Source organism: Zingiber officinale, chromosome 1B (genome assembly GCF_018446385.1).
Source record: "Zingiber officinale cultivar Zhangliang chromosome 1B, Zo_v1.1, whole genome shotgun sequence".
Classification (NCBI taxonomy): domain Eukaryota; kingdom Viridiplantae; phylum Streptophyta; class Magnoliopsida; order Zingiberales; family Zingiberaceae; genus Zingiber; species Zingiber officinale.
This window is the reverse complement of record NC_055986.1, coordinates 38,276,715-38,301,323: the sequence shown is the minus strand read 5'-3', so window position 1 is coordinate 38,301,323 and position 24,609 is coordinate 38,276,715. Positions and strand designations below refer to the sequence as shown.

The 24,609-nt window shown below is 38.9% G+C and overlaps 1 protein-coding gene across 1 annotated transcript in view; it reads right to left on the bottom strand.

The window, feature by feature from the left end:
* Window positions 1-6,596: 6,596 nt before the first annotated feature.
* LOC122037922 (cell wall adhesin EAP1-like) overlaps window positions 6,597-24,609 on the bottom strand; it is an 84,555-nt gene continuing 66,542 nt past the window's right edge. The window contains exon 2 of the mRNA XM_042597411.1: window positions 6,597-7,368. Coding sequence (XP_042453345.1) covers window positions 6,597-7,368 — 772 coding nt within the window. The remainder of the gene's footprint in view (window positions 7,369-24,609) is intronic.

Sequence of the window (24,609 nt, the reverse complement as noted above, 5' to 3'; positions counted from 1 at the left end):
TTTTTATGGATATTTAGTTAATGAATTGAAAAGACTTTTATTCATATCAAGATATACACAACTGATGGTGTGACCAGTGTGCATTGGAAAAAAATTTAAATTGGACTATTTGCATGTTTCAATAGTAGTCACCACTAAAAAAAATTATGATCCCACATTTCTTATTCTCAAACATGCATGAGTAAAGGTCAAACAAGAAAAATGAGTATGAAAGTGCTTTCAAACAAAAATAAGTACCAGGAACTAGAAAATGTACAGATTTTATTTGAAAGCTTGAAGGCTTATGAGCATACAGGAAAGACTTAAACACTTACTTCTCAAGTAAACTCTCAGATGACATCTGAATGAGTTTTGGAAGAGGTAGTCAGGGGTTTATATAGGAGTAGAGATAAGAACTGGGTACTTGTGGGCGACCCCATCGTATCCTCATATTCTACTTTACAACACACCCTTATCTTTTATTTTCGAGTAGAGATAAGAACCGGGTACCTGTGGGTGGCCCATCGCATCCTTATCTTCTACTTTACAACACACCCTTATACAATAATTCACAAAGTGATAAGAGTCAGTACAATAATGCACTGAGTGATCACCGAAAGTAGATTTAGATTGGACAGGTCATCTAAAGAAAATCTCTTTTTGGATTTTTAGGTCCACCATGTCCGCTTTAGATGCTAAACGATGGAGTCCTTTGTGCCGTATCCTTCACAAGGTAGAGGGCCTGTTCTAGTTGATTGTCTTGTTGTTGTACAACTGACAGCCAGTCTCCATACCAATTTCATCTTGTACTTCATCGCTTATACTCTTGAAGCTTGATGGAATGTATTTCTCTGTATTGTTGTTGTGACTTAATAGCCTGCTGGGCTGCTTCATTTTAGATTTGGCCCAACAACCTCTCTGCTTCATGGAGGATATCAAGCTTGAGTCCAATCTTGGTTCTTTCGTTGATTTCTTCAACTTTAACTCTGTATAGCTTGACAAGGTCTTGAGTATCATCTTTTGGAGGTGGGCTTCCGCCTTCAAGTTGGGCCTTTCCCTGAGCTCTAGGAGGGCAATTGCAATCATATGTAGCTGGTCCATTTTCTCTTCCTTCCATCTTGTCAGGATAATAACAGAGATTAGTCTTGACAGAGAATCTGCTAATTGGTTACATTTACCCTCTATGTGCTCAAAGGTTACTTCTGGTCCACTTCCTGTAATATAATCCACGAAGGCCATCCATCTCACCCTAGAGGGTTTATTTTGGGCTGATTTGTTGAAGAAGCTTATTAATGCTTAACAATCAGTCCGAATAATTATTTCCTTTTTATCCAAATAACAGATCTTCAAACTATCCATTATCTTCATGATAGCATGTATTTCTGCATCAATTGTGGATTTAATTGGGTAAAATCATCCACTGAATAGGTAGATACCTTTTCTGTGGATTTTGGGTCATTTTTCCTGGCCTTCCATTTACAGATCCCGCCCCATCCACTCATGCATCCATCAACTTCTAGGATAATAAAACTTTCTGGGGGTGGTACTTCGAGATTTGGTAGTTGTTGTACTTTGTCTTTGATTGCTTTTACCAGCTCCCAGTCTTGCTGATTCATTTTCCTTTTGCCTGTGCTACTTGTTTTGGCATATAAGGGGCTTAGCAATTTTTCCAAATTTGGGATATAATTGTTGGAGCAATCCCAATGGTCCGTGCGACCATGTTTTTTGGTGTTTGGGCAAAGGGTTTAAGTTAGGTTTACCCTTGTATTTGATATGTGTATTTGAGTTGTGCAGATTTGCAGGATACACATGTGACTCAGGTTGATGGCTTCGGGTTCGGTGAAGGATGGAGCATCCGAGGGACCGTGGACAAGGCAGCGAGGACAAGGGCCGAGGGAAGCGACTTTGAGGCATACGCGAAGGATGACATTGGGGATGAGCCGTGGGCTTGAATGCATCCGAGGAACGAGAGCCAAAAGAAGTAGGGTTGAAGGCAAGAAGTCAAGGCTGCAAAGAAGAGTCAAGTGAGTCATAATGGTGAGGGTACAAGTGCACGAGAGATTATACTCGGAGTAAAATCCAAGTTTTAGGATTTCACTGTAGCGTTACTGCAGCAGTACTGTAGCGTTACTGTAGCAGTCGACCACATATTTTAGCAATCGACTGTGCAGTCGACTAGGAGCGAACAAAATATTTTTATTCGTTCGGTTAGTGTGGAGCAGTCGACTGCTAGTTTTAACAATCGACTGGTATCGAGCCGTTGGGATGTAATGGTCAAATTTCCACAGAGGGCAGTCGTCTGCATGTTTTGGTAATCGACTGGTAGGCGGGATTAACCAAAGGAGTTCTTGTGAGGGTTGTGGTGAGGTTTCTCCACCCACAAGGAGCTATGTGAGCTAGTCAGAGTTTGTCGGAGAGTAATCCACCGAAGGATCGGGATCATCCACCTTACGGATAGCCGTGGAGTAGGAGCCCTAATCTCTGAACCATGTTAAACAGACGTGTATTGGTTTGCATTTCATTTCTTGTCTTAGTTTTAGTTTAGCTTGTTTGTTTTGTTTGTATTTCCGCTGCGCAAGCTAACAATAGTGTAGGAAGAGAGGATTTGGGGGTGCCGTCTATCCAACCCCCCTTCAAGCCGGCCACTGATCGCCCAATAAGTGGTATCAGAGCGAGGACGCTCTCCGTTGGACTAACCACCAAGGAAGCATAAGATGACCGACTTGATAGAACCGCCAAAGTTCGAAGGCGGAGGCCTATGGGACTTCACATATTGGATGATGAAGATGGAGGTATTCTTTAACATGGATTGGGACACCATGATGGTGGTCAAAGAGCCGTTCGAAGTCTCGAAGGACAAGAAGGGAAAGAGACTCCGACCGCATCATTGGACGGAGGAGTAAACCTCACGGTCAAAGGAAAATTCAAAGGTAATATCGATTTTAATTGATATTTTACCTAATAACATGATGAGTCGTGTAGGTGAATATGAGAACACCTACGATTTGTGGAGCAAGATAAAGAAGATTCCATGGGAAGAACCTTTGTCTACACAAGAGGAGGAAAAATCCGAAGAAACGGATGAAGAAGCTCAAGTAGAGAAGGATCAATTGGATGTGGAGACCAATTCAACATCAAAAGAAGAAGAGGAAGTGAATTTGGTCACATTTGAGGAAAATCCTTGGAGATCCTTGGAGAGTAAATCCTAATAGGTTTTCTGCCTATCCTAATAGGTTTTCTATAAATTTAGCCTTACTAGTTGCATCAGTAAATCCTTGGAGAGAAACCGGATTATTTGTAACTGATTCCCATCTCATAAATACTTCATCAAACCTTCCGAGTTCAGTGGGAATTAAAAACATTGCACCTGTTTGGTGGAAGGCTGAGGGTAGGTTCCACTGCTCAGAATAGTCTTTCGATTTAAATTTTCCATTCCCTCTATATCCTTCAAAATCTGGTCTTTGTTCATAGCCTGTCCCTATTTTTACCGCCGGGGAGTAATTGGGCGGTCCCATGGTTGTATCTTCTGGGGGTCGATATGGTGAAATGGCTGAAGAGGAGTATACTTGTTCTGAGAGTCTTGCTAATTGTGGATACTCTAGCTCCCAGTTTTCCTCCAATTCCTGACCAGCTGCCACTATTTCTGGGGTTATTTTTGTAGGGTATGGTAGTTCCTTTTCCCCGCCACCTTCGACTGCGCTAGAGAAATAAGAATTCAAGGAGTCCTGGATATCTTCTACATCAAAATTGGAAGTATCTATAGGTTGCTACACCTGGATTCCATTCTAGTTCCCCTGTACAAAAATTTGTACAAGCATAGAACTATCCTAGCCACCCATGCGCTCTACTGAACTTAAATTTGGATTGCAAACGATGCTTAACATTATTAATCCAAATTGTCCTTCAGAAGTTAAACTTGAATTGGAAATGAAACTTAACATTCTTACTCTAAGTTTAACCGATGTGTTCTTCATAAGTTAAACATTATTACAGAAGTTGATTAAATATCTATTTCAAAGATCGACTTCCAGGTTAAACATGGCGAGGCACTAGGCCTTCTTGGATATGGGATCATCCACCACTTCCTAGACAAAGCCTTTCAAGGAAATCAGACATTTAAACTTCTTACAGTAAACTAGGTTTAACTACAGAGATCTCAATAGAAGCACAATATCAAAACATGAAATCGAAACACAAAATTGATAACAAAAATGATAGCCTAAAATCGATGGCCTCTTATGTTTGTTTTTTCAAAATCTATACAAAGAAGATGAACTAGTTATGATGCAGAAACAAATAACTAGTTATACCTTTCTTAGTAGCTTATAAACCTCTTGATCTTCTATTGTATTCCTCTCCTTCTCTTGGACGTCGTGTGGGCGACGATCTACCAAGATGAAATCCACCCAAGTTTCTTCCTTTGCTTCCAAGTTTCGGCCACCAACTAACCTCCAAGGGATGCTAGACAAGAGAGCTTCCTTCTCTTCTTCTTCTACTTCAAGCAACCGGCCACCAAGAGAAAACCAAGCTTGATGCCGCCGACCTCCAAGAAAGAAAACAAAAGAAGAAGAGAGAAGGAAGAGGGCCGACCACCAAGGAAAAAGGAAGAGGAACAAAAGATGTTATTCTATCATGAAGGCACCCTCTACCTCTCTTTTATAATCCTTGGTGAATATAAAAAGGAAAGTTTTAAAACAAAAAATTAAAACTTCCTTTTATTCCTTTACATGGTCGACCACATCATGTCCAAACAAGAAAAGACTTTAAACAAAAATTAAAATATCTCTTTTAAGATTCCTTTTGTGGATAGCTATAAAAGACATGTTTTATAAAATTAAAATCTTCTCTTTTAAATCTTTTTGTGGATATCTATAAAAGAAAAGTTTTAAAATAAAACTCCTTTTAAATCATGGTTACAAAAAAAAAAAAGGAAAGTTTTATAAAAAATTAAAATATTTCTTTTAAACATTATAGATAACTACAAATAAGGAAAGATTTTAAATCTCTCTTTTAAACCTTTGTAGTAAGCTATAAAAGGAAAGATTTTTAAAAATTTAAAACTCTCTTTTAAAACCATGTGGATAGCATCAAAATCTTATTTTAAATAAAATTTTCCTTTTCTCTTCTTATATGGCCGACCCCTTGCTTGGGCACCAAGCAAGGCTTGGCCGACCCTAGCTTGAGCTCCAAGCTTGGCTTGGCCGGCCCCTTGCTTGGGCTCCAAGCAAGGATGTGGACGACCCTTAAGCTTAGTTAAGAAGCTGGGCTTTGGGTAGATATAAGGCTTTATAAATAAGAGTCTACAACAGGGACCGAGAGGAGGAATTGGTTTTGGTCTCCCGATGAGCTTGAGCTTCCCATGTTCGCCCGAACACCTAACTCAAGTTCATCAATAATAACTCATACCACTAAAGAGTTATTATTGCACTACCACACCAATCCCATATTACAATATGGGCTCCTTCTTATCATGAGTGCGCTAATCTCTCTGTGTTTAAGATATCGAATGGCTATTAATTAAATGAGTTACTGACAACTCATTTAATTAATATCTAGCTCCAAGAGTAGTACCACTCAATCTTATTGTCATGTCGGACTAAGTCCACCTGTAGGGTTTACATGACAATCCTTATGAGCTCCTCAAGAGGACAACATCAACCTAGATTACTAGGACACAATTTCCTTCTATAATCAACAACACACCATAAATAATATTATTTCCCAACTTATTGGGCCTATTGATCCAACTGAATAAATCTCACCCATTGATAAATTAAAGAAATAAATACTAAGTATATGTGCTTGTTATTATATCAGGATTAATAGCGCACACTTCCATAATAACAGAGGTCTTGTTCTTTTATGCAGTCAGTATAAAAAGAAACAACCTCAAATGGTCCTACTCAATACACACATAGTGTACTAGTGTAATTTTATAGTTAAGATAAACTAATACCAAATTACACTATAACCACTCCAATGGTTTGTCCCATTCCATCTTGGTTGTGAGCTACTATTTATAATTTATAAGGAACTGATAACATGATCTTCTGTGTGACACCTCACACCATGTTATCTACAATATAAATTAAATGGATAACTACATTTAACATAAATGCAGACATTTGACTAATGTGATTCTTATTTCAAACTAAATGTTTATACAAAAGTTAGACTTTTAGTATATATCCTAACAGTATCCTCAAGAAAGGTTGCTAAAAGCTCATCATCCGTTGTCATAGGGTATCCTATGGACCAGTGTATAGAGGGCCCTAGCCTTGTATCACCTGCATAGGCACCAGATGACGAAGGATAATGACTAGTAACCTCAGGGGGCAGAGAAGTCTGATAATATCATCGGGTGGCTGATTAATAGTATTTTCTGATGAAGGACATGGATTATCATCCCATGAAGGGGTTGGTAATTCCAAGTTAGGAATAGCTTCAGGAATTGCATAATTAACATAGTAGTCAATTTTTCCACTTGGTTCTCCCAAAGTGTCCCATCACCCTGCCTTCCTTGGTTTAGTAGAGTGCTTGTCAACTTGGATAGAGCTAATTACTTTTGACATTAGCCATGTGGTTGTCAGTTGTTGTTGTAACTGCTCTATGTGGTTTTATGATGTTGATCCAAAGGCATTAGTGTCTCGTACTGTATTATCTAAACTTTCTACTTCATATACTTCTGGTGTAGAAATATTTTCCAAAATAATTTGTGCGATGCATTCATTCTTCTGCAGAAAGATGTGTTGGTCAGTGATATTGAATGCTAAAATTTTTACTTCACCTCGAAAATCAAAATCCACTACGCCGACTCCAATTAATATTCCTCTTTTTAGTGCTGCTCTTGATTGTGCGACAATCCTTGCATAAGTCCCATCAGGTACTTTAATGCTGAGCCCTGTTGTTAATAATGCCCTGCTATTTACAGGTACATCCTGAGCCCTGTTAATTGGTAAATCATAGCCAGCAGCTCCTGAAGTTGCCCTTCTGGGTAAGGCAACTGAGGGGTACAATCTTCTCACGAGGAGCCTTCTTTCTTCAATTAAGACTGCTATTGTATGCAGTCTCAATTCTTCTTCATCACTTGGAGCTTCATCATCATTTCTATTGTAGATTGTTTCACGTGTTGATGGGGTTGCTTGATAATTTGAGAAGCTGATTGAGAGCCTTCCATCTATCGAGTTGTCACTTGATACCTCTCTAGGTTGTAAGGGAATAATTCTATTTGTTGGGCACACCACCCAATTTAATCCTTGCAGTTGCCTGGTATTATATCGTCGTCCTGGTAAAGCAATTACTCCATGACTTGTTAGATAATCAACAACACCGTTTACCTCATAGGTGAAGGCAACATTTGGTGTATTTGAAAGCCTTCCGATTAGTCCCCTGGTAACAAGAAAATTTTCTTCGCCATTTTGTCATGTCTCATAGCCCCTGGTTGCTATGGTTAATTGGATATTTCTAAAGAAATCCCCAATTGTCATCATAATATCCGGAATTACATAAATAAGTTGACTTCCTCTAGAGAGATCTACTTCTATAGTTGCTATTATTGATCTATCATCCTGCCATCGATTGTCCTTGAACAGGACTAGGGCCAAAGTTCCTTCTTCCTGTCGGTGAAGAATTTGAAGTCGTACCTGAAGAATGCCTATGTGGATGTATTGCATCCTGCTCCTTTGTAACTGACTAAAGCTTGTTTCTTGAATAAATGTGCGATCTATTTGGTGGTTGTCGGTATATAAAATTGCTTCTTCCGATCGGTGCAAGTAAACACGATGGTTGGCATCATCTCTTTGGGAGTGATATAGCACTTCAGCTAGGGCTATTTCCACCCTCTCTCGCATGGACAACCTCAATTGCTCTTGGGGATCTAGCTGTTGTTCCAGCATGTGCTGGGTTACTGGTCTTCTCATTATTCGTTGCCCCATTCGTCGGGATGCTTGTTGTAGGTTGTAAAGACGCCTTTGATTGTGCTGGTATTCCCGTATTTGATCCTCTACCAGAGGTGTAGCCGGTACTTCTTGAGTTCTGGTTGTCATTTTCCAACTTCTCCTTTTCTTGCCGGAGGATTTTAAGGGGGTCTTTAAACACCAAAAGCCTTCCTTTTGGTTCCTTAGGTCGCTCTCTTAGATCCAAAGATAAATTGGAAAGTTTTGTAATTAAATCATCAGGTAGAATAGGTGTACCTCCCTTCCTTCTTTGATAATCAAGAATGCTTTTTAAATCATCACGGATTTCTTGTATGCCTTCTGCGATTTGCGTTAGTAGTTGAAGATTGTTTTGCTTGATTATTACTGTTCTGTTGGCGATAGTATTTGAATAATCACTTGGCCTTATAAATCCAAGCGCAGGAGGTTCCAGAGATTCAATAGCTCCGATGGCTTCCTTGTAAGAGTTTGTATTTTTGGATAGCGTATAGCTCATCCAAAAATTTGCTTCTCAATTTTTGCCAATAATTGCTCTACATGGTGCATCTTTTTATCCAAGTTTGCTGATAATTTAAGAGTCTTTTCCTCAACAAGCTTTGATTGCTGTGAAATCTCAGTAATTAGAGCCCTGCCCCCTTGTTGAGTAAGAGGTCTGTTATCAGCCTGCAAAATGGTTAGAGCTTGTATCGCCTTCTTAAGTTTTTGTAGTTCTTTTTCAAGGACTTGGTTTTGTTCTTGGAGGACTTTGAAAATTTTCAAATGGACTTTACTGGATAAACAGACTTCAACAATATTATGAGCTAGTTCCTTGTGGGATGACTTTTCTGTTTTTGCTAGATCAAGGTATTCTAGGTTTGACGTACGTGAACTAGTAAACCAGTATTGTATTGCTTCCTCCCATTGTTCAGACATCAGAATTGATTATAAATGCTCATCAATTTTCTTTCCCTAAAAGAGTTTTCACCTCACCTTTTTAGTGGTTTTGTTTGGGACCTATCCTTTGTAACGCCCCAATTTTCCCTATTCTGAGTTTCAAACGTTCATAAAAATGTTTGAAAATACTGTTAAAATATTCTAGAGATTTTTAGAAATTTTTAGAGTATTTTTGCGTAATTTTTGGAGGTTGTTTAGTATTTTTACAAAATCAAAGAAGTTTAAGCAAAAAAAAAAAAAAAAAAAAACATTGGAGGAGAGGTTTAAACCCGCGACCTCAGGTCGGACTGAACCAAACCAAACCGGCTTGACCAGCTGGGATAAGAGATTTATGTTAATCTCATATAGAGTTAAATAAGGTTATAGTATAGTTGGGTTATATCCGAATACTTATAAAAGGAAATAAGTTTTGGGATTTTAAGAAAACCTAACTTTTTCTCCCGAAAACCTAATCTCTTTCGCTCTTCTCCCTCGCGACGGCGCAAAGCTGCGACGGAAACCTAGAGCGAGCTAGGGTTGGAGATTCCGGCGTCGGCGAGACTTGATTCCAGCCGTCCCTCATCCACGGTGGCTATTCCCGACGGAGAGAAGCCCGAGAGCTCCGAGAACACGCCGGAAAAGCTGCTACCCGAGCCCTAGAAGCCCTCCTTCCCTTCTTCTTCGGTTGTAAGTTAAAGAACACCAAGGTGAGTTGCTTCTCACCTGCAGTAGGAGTAGCTCCGATTTTTGCTTCGATGTTTCCTTGTTTTCTTGAGTTTTACCGTGAGGAAATCTTGGTTTTTGTTTGCTGCCGTGAACCCTAAAGAAAGAAGGGAAGAGTTAGTACAGTTTAGGCATGAAGAACAGTAGCAAGATTTAAGGTTCTAAATTCCAGCAAGTTTAAAATTTGATTTCGAAGCATGTTTTGGAGGAAGTTTATAATTAGGTTGCTGCCATGAAACCTAATGAAGAATTGTTAGATTGATCCTTACCTTGGAGGAACTATAGTTCAGTTCAAGCACGTGGAATTGTTAGATTCGGAAGTTAACAGATTGTTTAGCTTTGATTAGCCATGTGTGGCACGTTGGGCTTCTTTTGCTTCCTTGCCGTGGCACCACAGATAGTTGCAACAAGTTTTGATTCCGTTGCTTTGTGAAAGTATGAGTTTTCAACAAGTTTACATAGATTTTAAGCTTTAGCATGTTTAGTTTTGGTTGGCTATGAATTGGTTCTATTTTCTTATGTAAGGATAGCAAGATATTGATTTGGCTTGAGGTGTACATGTTTGCTTGTGAAGGCTTTGAATTCATTAGTAGCACAGATTTAGGTTTCCCTTATTACCTCAATGGGCACAGGAAATATGCTACGAGAATAAGTAAAGAGTGGATAGCTTATATTTGTAAAAGTTGTAAATCCTGGCAGAACATAGTATACAGATTTTTAGTACAGGATTAAGCTTGATTTCATCGCAGATAAAAGTGCAGAATAGGTTGAAAACATTATCAGATTTTATTGAGATTACAAGTGCAGAATTTTTATAAGTAAAGTATACAGATTTGAGGTTTAGCTATGCTACTTTCATTTAAGTATATAGATTTGAGTTTCTTTATTCTAGCATGAGGTTTAGCTATGCTTCCTTGCTACCATTCAGATAAGCATACAGATTTTGAATTATATAGCATTGCAGTTTTGATGGTTTAACATTGGAAGATCCAATTAGATCTCTAGTAGCTTAATTAGACTTACAGATTTTAACTAAGCCTATAGTGCAGAATTTATTAAGTTTATAAGAGCAGAATTTTATTAAGCTTATAAGTGCAGAAGTTAGTTAGTGTAGTGAGCAGATTTTTATCAAGCTAGTATGCAGATTTCTGTTAAGCATTAGTATAGATTTCAGATTTGTTAAGTATAGTATGCAGACTTTAATAAGCAGATTTTTTATAAGTATAGCATGCAGATTTTTAAAGTATCAGTTTAACATGAGCAGTAATGATTCCTATCTTTAGTCTTTTGCTATTGGACTAATATGAGAAGTTATAAGCTAAGAAAGACCAAGACTTTAACTTGATCTCAATTTCAGAAGTTTAAGATTAAAAGCACACACAAGGTGTTTAATATCAAAAGCGCACACAAGGTGTTTGCTTAAAGGCCAAGTAAGGGCAAGTATAAAGAAGTTAGTAAGAAAGTATTTTACTTTTTAATGGCATGTACCGGACACAAGTTCCAAGGGATGGGCTCCAAGTTGCCCCTAGGCATAAGGCCTAGAAGTATCTTAGTAGTTTCGGGATTAGCTACCTCGATTCTTATTAAGAATGCGCGCAAAGTGGTACAATGCCGGGCCCAAGAGAAGTTGATTATTATTTTGAAGTATTAAAGTATAAGTTTTGAAACAAATGAAACAAGCTTCAAATATGTTTAGAATTAGAAAGTTTAGTTTCTTGTTATTTGAAGCATGCAGTAGTAGTTTCAATTGTTTCCTTGCTACTAGTTTATTCAGCATGTTTAGCTTTACATGTTTAGTAGTTTTATATGTTTAGTAGCTTTACATGTTTAGTATTTCAGTTAGTATGATTCTTTTATTGGATTTTGAGCATGATTAGCTATACATGTTTAGTATTTCAGTTAGTATGATTCCTTTATTGGATTTTGAGCATGATTAGCTATACATGTTTAGTATTTCAGATAGTATGATTCCTTTGCTATTTATGAGCATGAGTAGCTTTACATGTTAGCATTCAGTTTTAGCATGTTTTTATTTATATACATGCATATCGAGTTTTTGTGAGTAGATAGCGCTCACTAAGCTTTTAGCTTATAGATACTACTTTCCTCCTACTGCAGATAAAGGAAAAGCTAAAGTATGAAAGGAAGGCGACAAGGTGGTGGTGATGAAGGTGTGTGATGGCTGGACTATGGAGAGATCATGAGTTTGCTAAGGAAACTGACAAGACTCCTTCTTTGGAGTTTTCTTTCAGTTATTAAATTGATAGAGATTGTTTTAGTAGTTTCCCTTTGTCTATGTTAAGTTTATTCCGCATTGTAGTTGAGTTATTTCCTATTGTTGGAGTTCTTTTGTTTACTATTGCTAGGATAGTTTATTTTTAGTTATATATAAACTGCGTGGTGATGTTATTGCTTTGTATATGTATGTACTTATGATTATTGTCACCGGTACAGGGGAGACTCTGCCGAAATTTTTCGGTAGGGATTCCTCGTAGTTAAGTAGCGTACCGGTTAAGTAGAGTTAGTAGTTAAGTAACGGTCATCCTTAGAGTGTAGTAGCAGTAAGAAGGGTGGTCGTTACAGTTGGTATCAGAGCAGTTCCCATTCTCCAGCATCACACACATCAGCATCATCCTTGCCGTCTTCAAGTAAGAAAGTATTTAAGTTCTTTCTTTATTGCTTTCCTTATTATTAACTGCAGTACAGAGTAATTGCTTATGAGTACTTAAGTAAGATAGAAATTATGGTTTCTCCTTTCTTGATCCATATGTATGTATGTTAGAAAGGATAGAGGAGATATGAAGTCTTTTTCTCTGCATAACTAGATGTCATGAATAGGACATCCCCGTACCGTTCGTACTAAGAACCAAGATCAGGAGAACGAAGAGCTTAGATTAACTGAGCCCAATCTCTTTGAAGTTGTTACCCAACTCCAGAGACAAGTAGTAGAGCAGCAACAAGTGATTTCCAATCTGATGACCAATCAGAAGCCAGCTCCTCCCATTCCCCCCAACCATTAACGTGGAGACCCTAGTGGTGATTGAAGTCCCATTAGTTGCCCTAGAAGTCGCCACAGCACTTAGAAGACAAGAAGCTTACCTCATACAGTGGCTGAAATTGAAACTAGAGAGCTTCTCAGGCACGACTGAGCCCTGGGATGACCAGGCTTGGTTCAAAACGCTAGAGAGCACAACGGAGCTTCTTGACTGGCCAGAAGTCAAGAAGGTTAAGTGTGCCTCTTTCTGCCTATCTGGAGATGCTTGTATGTGGTGGGAGCGAGTTAAGAGTAAGAGATCAGTCAACCAGATGAGTTGGGTTGACTTCGAGATAGAGTTTTACGAAGAAGTCTTCCGTCAACGGATCACCAATAAACAGTATGAGGAGCTTATGGAATTCAGACAAGGTGACCTACCAGTAGAAGAAGCGGTTAAAAGATTTAACAGGCTAGCTCACCTTTGCCTAGAGTTAGTAAGTACAGTGAAAGAATGAGTCAGACTGATGCTCCTAATGCTGAGACCAGAAATAACACCTAATGTGATGTAGTGAAACTCACCGACCATAGATTGGTGAAGAGCTAGTCAGCAGGGCATTAGTGAGCACTATCTGAACAGCAACAAGGCACAACAAACACAACACAAGCCAGTCAAAATAGAAGACAAGACAGTGGGGAAATAGAGACCCTAGTCAAGTAATCAGAACTGGAGTACAGAAGAACAAGAAAGACCCAAGCAGGAAGATGTTCGGGTAGTCTGTGAGTATCCAAAGGTATTTCTAGAAGAGCTACCTGGACTACCTCACAACAGAGAAGCGGAATTTGAAATTGAATTGGTTCCTGACGCCAGCCCAATTTCAAAAGCCCTGTATCAAATTTCTCTAGCAGAGCTAAAAGAGTTACAAGAACAATTTCAGGAGCTACTTGACAAGGGTTTCATCCGCCCTAGTCACTCACCTTGGGGGAGCTCCTGTGTTGTTTGTCAAGAAGAAAGACGGATCTATGCTAATGTGCATAGATTTTAGAGTGCTGAGCAAAGTAACAGTTAAGGACTAGTACCCTCTTTCCAGAATAGATGATCTATTTGATCAGCTAAAGAGAGCAACAGTGTTCCCTAAAATATACCTGCGTTTTGGGAACCATCAGTTGAAAGCGGAAGGAAGTAATACACCCAGGTAAAGCTAACAAAGTGGCAGATGCACTAAGCAGAAAGTCCAGTGCATCCCTGATGTCTCTGTCATCATTAGCCCTACCACTGCAGAAAGAGTTGTCAGACTTTGGAGTCGAAATTATTTAAGGGCAACTCTCTGCATTGACCTTAGAGTCAACCCTGCTTGAGGATATACAGAGAAAGCAAAGTGAAGATCCAGATATCCAAAAGATCAAGCAAGGGATACAAGAGGAAGGAAGTTCAGAATTTCGAGTATCAGACAGTGAAATTCTTTATCAGGGGAATCACCTTTGTGTTCCAAATGATGAAGAGCTGAGAAAGAAAATTTTAGAAGAAGCCCATAGTACACCATACTCCATGCATCCTGGTTCTACCAAGATGTACCAAGACGTGAAGCAGAAGTTCTGGTGGTCTGGACTCAAAAGAGATGTGGCTAAATATGTCAGTACCTGCCTGACATGCCAGAGAGTCAAAGCAGAACAACAGAGACCAGGAGGGATGCTACAACCTCTCTCAATACCAGAGTGGAAGTGGGAAGACATATCCATGGACTTTATAACAGGTCTCCCAAGAACTACGAATGGATATGATGCAATATGGGTGATAGTGGACAGATTGACCAAGTCTGCTCATTTTCTAGCCATCAAAGTGTCTCACTCTATAGAGCAGTTAGCACAGCTGTATGTTAAAGAGGTGATCAGACTTCACGGAGTTCCTAAATCTATTATTTCTGATAGAGATGGGCGCTTCACCTCTCACTTTTGGGAGTGTGTACAGACTGCACTAGGCACCAAGCTCAAGTTCAGCACAGCCTTCCATCCTCAGACTGATGGACAGACAGAGCGAGTAAATCAGATCCTAGAAGATATGCTCAGGGCTTGTGCACTAGATTTTAAAGGCAGTTGGTGCAAGTATCTGTGCTTAGCTGAGTTTGCCTACAACAACAGCTACCAAGCCACCATCAGGATGGCACCATATGAAGCATTGTATGGCAGAAAGTGCAGATCACCTATATGCTGGCAAGAAGCTGGAGAAAGAAGAGAAATGGAAGTAGAGCTGGGCATTCAGACTGAGATGATAGAAGAAACCACTCAGGTTATTCAGAAGATCAGACAGAGGATTGAGACTGCCCAGAGTAGACAGAAAAGCTATGCTGACACACGCCGAAGGCCACTGGAATTCCAAGTAGGAGATTCAGTCTTTCTCAAGGTTGCTCCTATGAAAGGGGTGATGAGATTTGGCAAGAAGGGCAAATTAAGTCCTCGCTATGTAGGACCGTACCTGATTTCAGAAAGGATTGGTAAAGTGGCTTATAAGCTGGATTTACCACAAGACATGTCAGCAATACACAATGTGTTTCATGTCTCCATGTTAAAGAAGTGCCTCCACGACCCTAGCCAAGTGATTGAGCCTCAGTCAGTGCAGATCCAAGAGGATCTTAGTTATGAGAGTAGACCTACACAGATAGTGTACAGAGCAGTCAAGAGACTAAGAAATAAAGAAGTGCCACTAGTGAAGGTTATCTGGCAGAACCAGAAGCACGAGGAAGTCACTTGGGAGCGGGAGGACAGTATGAGACAGAAGTATCCAGAGCTATTCTAAGTTCGAGGACGAACATTTTATAAGGTATGGGGGATTGTAACGCCCCAATTTTCCCTATTCTGAGTTTCAAACGTTCATAAAAATGTTTGAAAATACTGTTAAAATATTCTAGATATTTTTAGAAATTTTTAGAGTATTTTTGCGTAATTTTTGGAGGTTGTTTAGTATTTTTACAAAACCAAAGAAGTTTAAGCAAAAAAAAAAAAAAAAAAAAAAAAAAACGTTGGAGGAGAGGTTTAAACCCGCGACCTCGGGTCGGACTGAACCAAACCAAACTGGCTTGACCAGCTGGGATAAGAGATTTATGTTAATCTCATATAGAGTTAAATAAGGTTATAGTATAGTTGGGTTATATCCGAATACTTATAAAAGGAAATAAGTTTTGGGATTTTAAGAAAACCTAACTTTTTCTCCCGAAAACCTAATCTCCTTCGCTCTTCTCCCTCGCGACGGCGCAAAGCTGCGACGGAAACCTAGAGCGAGCTAGGGTTGGAGATTCCGGCGCCGGCGAGACTTGATTCCAGCCGTCCCTCATCCACGGTGGCTGTTCCCGACGGAGAGAAGCCCGAGAGCTCCGAGAACACGCCGGAAAAGCTGCTACCCGAGCCCTAGAAGCCCTCCTTCCCTTCTTCTTCGGTTGTAAGTTAAAGAACACCAAGGTGAGTTGCTTCTCACCTGCAGTAGGAGTAGCTCCGATTTTTGCTTCGATGTTTCCTTGTTTTCTTGAGTTTTACCGTGAGGAAATCTTGGTTTTTGTTTGCTGCCGTGAACCCTAAAGAAAGAAGGGAAGAGTTAGTACAGTTTAGGCATGAAGAACAGTAGCAAGATTTAAGGTTCTAAATTCCAGCAAGTTTAAAATTTGATTTCGAAGCATGTTTTGGAGGAAGTTTATAATTAGGTTGCTGCCATGAAACCTAATGAAGAATTGTTAGATTGATCCTTACCTTGGAGGAACTATAGTTCAGTTCAAGCACGTGGAATTGTTAGATTCGGAAGTTAACAGATTGTTTAGCTTTGATTAGCCATGTGTGGCACGTTGGGCTTCTTTTGCTTCCTTGCCGTGGCACCACAGATAGTTGCAACAAGTTTTGATTCCGTTGCTTTGTGAAAGTATGAGTTTTCAACAAGTTTACATAGATTTTAAGCTTTAGCATGTTTAGTTTTGGTTGGCTATGAATTGGTTCTATTTTCTTATGTAAGGATAGCAAGATATTGATTTGGCTTGAGGTGTACATGTTTGCTTGTGAAGGCTTTGAATTCATTAGTAGCACAGATTTAGGTTTCCCTTATTACCTCAATGGGCACAGGAAATATGCTACGAGAATAAGTAAAGAGTGGATAGCTTATATTTGTAAAAGTTGTAAATCCTGGCAGAACATAGTATACAGATTTTTAGTACAGGATTAAGCTTGATTTCATCGCAGATAAAAGTGCAGAATAGGTTGAAAACATTATCAGATTTTATTGAGATTACAAGTGCAGAATTTTTATAAGTAAAGTATACAGATTTGAGGTTTAGCTATGCTACTTTCATTTAAGTATACAGATTTGAGTTTCTTTATTCTAGCATGAGGTTTAGCTATGCTTCCTTGCTACCATTCAGATAAGCATACAGATTTTGAATTATATAGCATTGCAGTTTTGATGGTTTAACATTGGAAGATCCAATTAGATCTCTAGTAGCTTAATTAGACTTACAGATTTTAACTAAGCCTATAGTGCAGAATTTATTAAGTTTATAAGAGCAGAATTTTATTAAGCTTATAAGTGCAGAAGTTAGTTAGTGTAGTGAGCAGATTTTTATCAAGCTAGTATGCAGATTTCTGTTAAGCATTAGTATAGATTTCAGATTTGTTAAGTATAGTATGCAGACTTTAATAAGCAGATTTTTTATAAGTATAGCATGCAGATTTTTAAAGTATCAGTTTAACATGAGCAGTAATGATTCCTATCTTTAGTCTTTTGCTATTGGACTAATATGAGAAGTTATAAGCTAAGAAAGACCAAGACTTTAACTTGATCTCAATTTCAGAAGTTTAAGATTAAAAGCACACACAAGGTGTTTAATATCAAAAGCGCACACAAGGTGTTTGCTTAAAGGCCAAGTAAGGGCAAGTATAAAGAAGTTAGTAAGAAAGTATTTTACTTTTTAATGGCATGTACCGGACACAAGTTCCAAGGGATGGGCTCCAAGTTGCCCCTAGGCATAAGGCCTAGAAGTATCTTAGTAGTTTCGGGATTAGCTACCTCGATTCTTATTAAGAATGCGCGCAAAGTGGTACAATGCCGGGCCCAAGAGAAGTTGATTATTATTTTGAAGTATTAAAGTATAAGTTTTGAAACAAATGAAACAAGCTTCAAATATGTTTAGAATTAGAAAGTTTAGTTTCTTGTTATTTGAAGCATGCAGTAGTAGTTTCAATTGTTTCCTTGCTACTAGATTATTCAGCATGTTTAGCTTTACATGTTTAGTAGTTTTATATGTTTAGTAGCTTTACATGTTTAGTATTTCAGTTAGTATGATTCTTTTATTGGATTTTGAGCATGATTAGCTATACATGTTTAGTATTTCAGTTAGTATAATTCCTTTATTGGATTTTGAGCATGATTAGCTATACATGTTTAGTATTTCAGATAGTATGATTCCTTTGCTATTTATGAGCATGAGTAGCTTTACATGTTAGCATTCAGTTTTAGCATGTTTTTATTTATATACATGCATATCGAGTTTTTGTGAGTAGATAGCGCTCACTAAGCTTTTAGCTTATAGATACTACTTTCCTCCTACTGCAGATAAAGGAAAAGCTAAAGTATGAAAGGAAGGCGACAAGGTGGTGGTGATGAAGGTGTGTGATGGCTGGACTATGGAGAGATCATGAGTTTGCTAAGGAAACTGACAAGACTCCTTCTTTGGAGTTTTCTTTCAGTTATTAAATTGATAGAGATTGTTTTAGTAGTTTCCTTTGTCTATGTTAAGTTTATTCCGCATTGTAGTTGAGTTATTTCCTATTGTTGGAGTTCTTTTGTTTACTATTGCTAGGATAGTTTATTTTTAGTTATATATAAACTGCGTGGTGATGTTATTGCTTTGTATATGTATGTACTTATGATTATTGTCACCGGTACAGGGGAGACTCTGTCGAAATTTTTCGGTAGGGATCCTCGAGTTAATAAGCCGGTTAAGTAGAGTTAGTAGTTAAGTAACGGTCATCTAGTAAGAAGGGTGGTCGTTACAGTTGGTATCAGAGCAGTTCCCATTCTCCAGCATCACACACATCAGCATCATCCTTGCCGTCTTCAAGTAAGAAAGTATTTAAGTTCTTTCTTTATTGCTTTCCTTATTATTAACTGCAGTACAGAGTAATTGCTTATGAGTACTTAAGTAAGATAGAAATTATGGTTTCTCCTTTCTTGATCCATATGTATGTATGTTAGAAAGGATAGAGGAGATATGAAGTCTTTTTCTCTGCATAACTAGATGTCATGAATAGGACATCCCCGTACCGTTCGTACTAAGAACCAAGATCAGGAGAACGAAGAGCTTAGATTAACTGAGCCCAATCTCTTTGAAGTTGTTACCCAACTCCAGAGACAAGTAGTAGAGCAGCAACAAGTGATTTCCAATCTGATGACCAATCAGAAGCCAGCTCCTCCCATTCCCCCCAACCATTAACGTGGAGACCCTAGTGGTGATTGAAGTCCCATTAGTTGCCCTAGAAGTCGCCACAGCACTTAGAAGACAAGAAGCTTACCTCATACAGTGGCTGAAATTGAAACTAGAGAGCTTCTCAGGCACGACTGAGCCCTGGGATGACCAGGCTTGGTTCAAAACGCTAGAGAGCACAACGGAGCTTCTTGACTGGCCAGAAGTCAAGAAGGTTAAGTGTGCCTCTTTCTGCCTATCTGGAGATGCTTGTATGTGGTGGGAGCGAGTTAAGAGTAAGAGATCAGTCAACCGGATGAGTTGGGTTGACTTCGAGATAGAGTTTTACGAAGAAGTCTTCCGTCAACGGATCACCAATAAACAGTATGAGGAGCTTATGGAATTCAGACAAGGTGACCTACCAGTAGAAGAAGCGGTTAAAAGATTTAACAGGCTAGCTCACCTTTGCCTAGAGTTAGTAAGTACAGTGAAAGAATGAGTCAGACTGATGCTCCTAATGCTGAGACCAGAAATAACACCTAATGTGATGTAGTGAAACTCACCGACCATAGATTGGTGAAGAGCTAGTCAGCAGGGCATTAGTGAGCACTATCTGAACAGCAACAAGGCACAACAAACACAACACAAGCCAGTCAAAATAGAAGACAAGACAGTGGGGAAATAGAGACCCTAGTCAAGTAATCAGAACTGGAGTACAGAAGAACAAGAAAGACCCAAGCAGGAAGATGTTCGGGTAGTCTGTGAGTATCCAAAGGTATTTCTAGAAGAGCTACCTGGACTACCTCACAACAGAGAAGCGGAATTTGAAATTGAATTGGTTCCTGACGCCAGCCCAATTTCAAAAGCCCTGTATCAAATTTCTCTAGCAGAGCTAAAAGAGTTACAAGAACAATTTCAGGAGCTACTTGACAAGGGTTTCATCCGCCCTAGTCACTCACCTTGGGGGAGCTCCTGTGTTGTTTGTCAAGAAGAAAGACGGATCTATGCTAATGTGCATAGATTTTAGAGTGCTGAGCAAAGTAACAGTTAAGGACTAGTACCCTCTTTCCAGAATAGATGATCTATTTGATCAGCTAAAGAGAGCAACAGTGTTCCCTAAAATATACCTGCGTTTTGGGAACCATCAGTTGAAAGCGGAAGGAAGTAATACACCCAGGTAAAGCTAACAAAGTGGCAGATGCACTAAGCAGAAAGTCCAGTGCATCCCTGATGTCTCTGTCATCATTAGCCCTGCCACTGCAGAAAGAGTTGTCAGACTTTGGAGTCGAAATTATTTAAGGGCAACTCTCTGCATTGACCTTAGAGTCAACCCTGCTTGAGGATATACAGAGAAAGCAAAGTGAAGATCCAGATATCCAAAAGATCAAGCAAGGGATACAAGAGGAAGGAAGTTCAGAATTTCGAGTATCAGACAGTGAAATTCTTTATGAGGGGAATCGCCTTTGTGTTCCAAATGATGAAGAGCTGAGAAAGAAAATTTTAGAAGAAGCCCATAGTACACCATACTCCATGCATCCTGGTTCTACCAAGATGTACCAAGACGTGAAGCAGAAGTTCTGGTGGTCTGGACTCAAAAGAGATGTGGCTAAATATGTCAGTACCTGCCTGACATGCCAGAGAGTCAAAGCAGAACACCAGAGACCAGGAGGGATGCTACAACCTCTCTCAATACCAGAGTGGAAGTGGGAAGACATATCCATGGACTTTATAACAGGTCTCCCAAGAACTACGAATGGATATGATGCAATATGGGTGATAGTGGACAGATTGACCAAGTCTGCTCATTTTCTAGCCATCAAAGTGTCTCACTCTATAGAGCAGTTAGCACAGCTGTATGTTAAAGAGGTGATCAGACTTCACGGAGTTCCTAAATCTATTATTTCTGATAGAGATGGGCGCTTCACCTCTCACTTTTGGGAGTGTGTACAGACTGCACTAGGCACCAAGCTCAAGTTCAGCACAGCCTTCCATCCTGATGGACAGACAGAGCGAGTAAATCAGATCCTAGAAGATATGCTCAGGGCTTGTGCACTAGATTTTAAAGGCAGTTGGTGCAAGTATCTGTGCTTAGCTGAGTTTGCCTACAACAACAGCTACCAAGCCACCATCAGGATGGCACCATATGAAGCATTGTATGGCAGAAAGTGCAGATCACCTATATGCTGGCAAGAAGCTGGAGAAAGAAGAGAAATGGAAGTAGAGCTGGGCATTCAGACTGAGATGATAGAAGAAACCACTCAGGTTATTCAGAAGATCAGACAGAGGATTGAGACTGCCCAGAGTAGACAGAAAAGCTATGCTGACACACGCCGAAGTCCACTGGAATTCCAAGTAGGAGATTCAGTCTTTCTCAAGGTTGCTCCTATGAAAGGGGTGATGAGATTTGGCAAGAAGGGAAAATTAAGTCCTCGCTATGTAGGACCGTACCTGATTTCAGAAAGGATTGGGAAAGTGGCTTATAAGCTGGATTTACCACAAGACATGTCAGCAATACACAATGTGTTTCATGTCTCCATGTTAAAGAAGTGCCTCCACGACCCTAGCCAAGTGATTGAGCCTCAGTCAGTGCAGATCCAAGAGGATCTTAGTTATGAGAGTAGACCTACACAGATAGTGTACAGAGCAGTCAAGAGACTAAGAAATAAAGAAGTGCCACTAGTGAAGGTTATCTGGCAGAACCAGAAGCACGAGGAAGTCACTTGGGAGCGGGAGGACAGTATGAGACAGAAGTATCCAGAGCTATTCTAAGTTTGAGGACGAACATTTTATAAGGTATGGGGGATTGTAACGCCCCAATTTTCCCTATTCTGAGTTTCAAACGTTCATAAAAATGTTTGAAAATACTGTTAAAATATTCTAGATATTTTTAGAAATTTTTAGAGTATTTTTGCGTAATTTTTGGAGGTTGTTTAGTATTTTTACAAAACCAAAGAAGTTTAAGCAAAAAAAAAAAAAAAAAAAAAAAACGTTGGAGGAGAGGTTTAAACCCGCGACCTCGGGTCGGACTGAACCAAACCAAACCGGCTTGACCAGCTGGGATAAGAGATTTATGTTAATCTCATATAGAGTTAAATAAGGTTATAGTATAGTTGGGTTATATCCGAATACTTATAAAAGGAAATAAGTTTTGGGATTTTAAGAAAACCTAACTTTTTCTCCCGAAAACCTAATCTCCTTCGCTCTTCTCCCTCGCGACGGCGCAAAGCTGCGGCGGAAACCTAGAGCGAGCTAGGGTTGGAGATTCCGGCGCCGGCGAGACTTGATTCCAGCCGTCCCTCATCCACGGTGGCTGTTCCCGACGGAGAGAAGCCCGAGAGCTCCGAGAACACGCCGGAAAAGCTGCTACCCGAGCCCTAGAAGCCCTCCTTCCCTTCTTCTTCGGTTGTAAGTTAAAGAACACCAAGGTGAGTTGCTTCTCACCTGCAGTAGGAGTAGCTCCGATTTTTGCTTCGATGTTTCCTTGTTTTCTTGAGTTTTACCGTGAGGAAATCTTGGTTTTTGTTTGCTGCCGTGAACCCTAAAGAAAGAAGGGAAGAGTTAGTACAGTTTAGGCATGAAGAACAGTAGCAAGATTTAAGGTTCTAAATTCCAGCAAGTTTAAAATTTGATTTCGAAGCATGTTTTGGAGGAAGTTTATAATTAGGTTGCTGCCATGAAACCTAATGAAGAATTGTTAGATTGATCCTTACCTTGGAGGAACTATAGTTCAGTTCAAGCACGTGGAATTGTTAGATTCGGAAGTTAACAGATTGTTTAGCTTTGATTAGCCATGTGTGGCACGTTGGGCTTCTTTTGCTTCCTTGCCGTGGCACCACAGATAGTTGCAACAAGTTTTGATTCCGTTGCTTTGTGAAAGTATGAGTTTTCAACAAGTTTACATAGATTTTAAGCTTTAGCATGTTTAGTTTTGGTTGGCTATGAATTGGTTCTATTTTCTTATGTAAGGATAGCAAGATATTGATTTGGCTTGAGGTGTACATGTTTGCTTGTGAAGGCTTTGAATTCATTAGTAGCACAGATTTAGGTTTCCCTTATTACCTCAATGGGCACAGGAAATATGCTACGAGAATAAGTAAAGAGTGGATAGCTTATATTTGTAAAAGTTGTAAATCCTGGCAGAACATAGTATACAGATTTTTAGTACAGGATTAAGCTTGATTTCATCGCAGATAAAAGTGCAGAATAGGTTGAAAACATTATCAGATTTTATTGAGATTACAAGTGCAGAATTTTTATAAGTAAAGTATACAGATTTGAGGTTTAGCTATGCTACTTTCATTTAAGTATACAGATTTGAGTTTCTTTATTCTAGCATGTGGTTTAGCTATGCTTCCTTGCTACCATTCAGATAAGCATACAGATTTTGAATTATATAGCATTGCAGTTTTGATGGTTTAACATTGGAAGATCCAATTAGATCTCTAGTAGCTTAATTAGACTTACAGATTTTAACTAAGCCTATAGTGCAGAATTTATTAAGTTTATAAGAGCAGAATTTTATTAAGCTTATAAGTGCAGAAGTTAGTTAGTGTAGTGAGCAGATTTTTATCAAGCTAGTATGCAGATTTCTGTTAAGCATTAGTATAGATTTCAGATTTGTTAAGTATAGTATGCAGACTTTAATAAGCAGATTTTTATAAGTATAGCATGCAGATTTTTAAAGTATCAGTTTAACATGAGCAGTAATGATTCCTATCTTTAGTCTTTTGCTATTGGACTAATATGAGAAGTTATAAGCTAAGAAAGACCAAGACTTTAACTTGATCTCAATTTCAGAAGTTTAAGATTAAAAGCACACACAAGGTGTTTAATATCAAAAGCGCACACAAGGTGTTTGCTTAAAGGCCAAGTAAGGGCAAGTATAAAGAAGTTAGTAAGAAAGTATTTTACTTTTTAATGGCATGTACCGGACACAAGTTCCAAGGGATGGGCTCCAAGTTGCCCCTAGGCATAAGGCCTAGAAGTATCTTAGTAGTTTCGGGATTAGCTACCTCGATTCTTATTAAGAATGCGCGCAAAGTGGTACAATGCCGGGCCCAAGAGAAGTTGATTATTATTTTGAAGTATTAAAGTATAAGTTTTGAAACAAATGAAACAAGCTTCAAATATGTTTAGAATTAGAAAGTTTAGTTTCTTGTTATTTGAAGCATGCAGTAGTAGTTTCAATTGTTTCCTTGCTACTAGATTATTCAGCATGTTTAGCTTTACATGTTTAGTAGTTTTATATGTTTAGTAGCTTTACATGTTTAGTATTTCAGTTAGTATGATTCTTTTATTGGATTTTGAGCATGATTAGCTATACATGTTTAGTATTTCAGTTAGTATGATTCCTTTATTGGATTTTGAGCATGATTAGCTATACATGTTTAGTATTTCAGATAGTATGATTCCTTTGCTATTTATGAGCATGAGTAGCTTTACATGTTAGCATTCAGTTTTAGCATGTTTTTATTTATATACATGCATATCGAGTTTTTGTGAGTAGATAGCGCTCACTAAGCTTTTAGCTTATAGATACTACTTTCCTCCTACTGCAGATAAAGGAAAAGCTAAAGTATGAAAAGAAGGCGACAAGGTGGTGGTGATGAAGGTGTGTGATGGCTGGACTATGGAGAGATCATGAGTTTGCTAA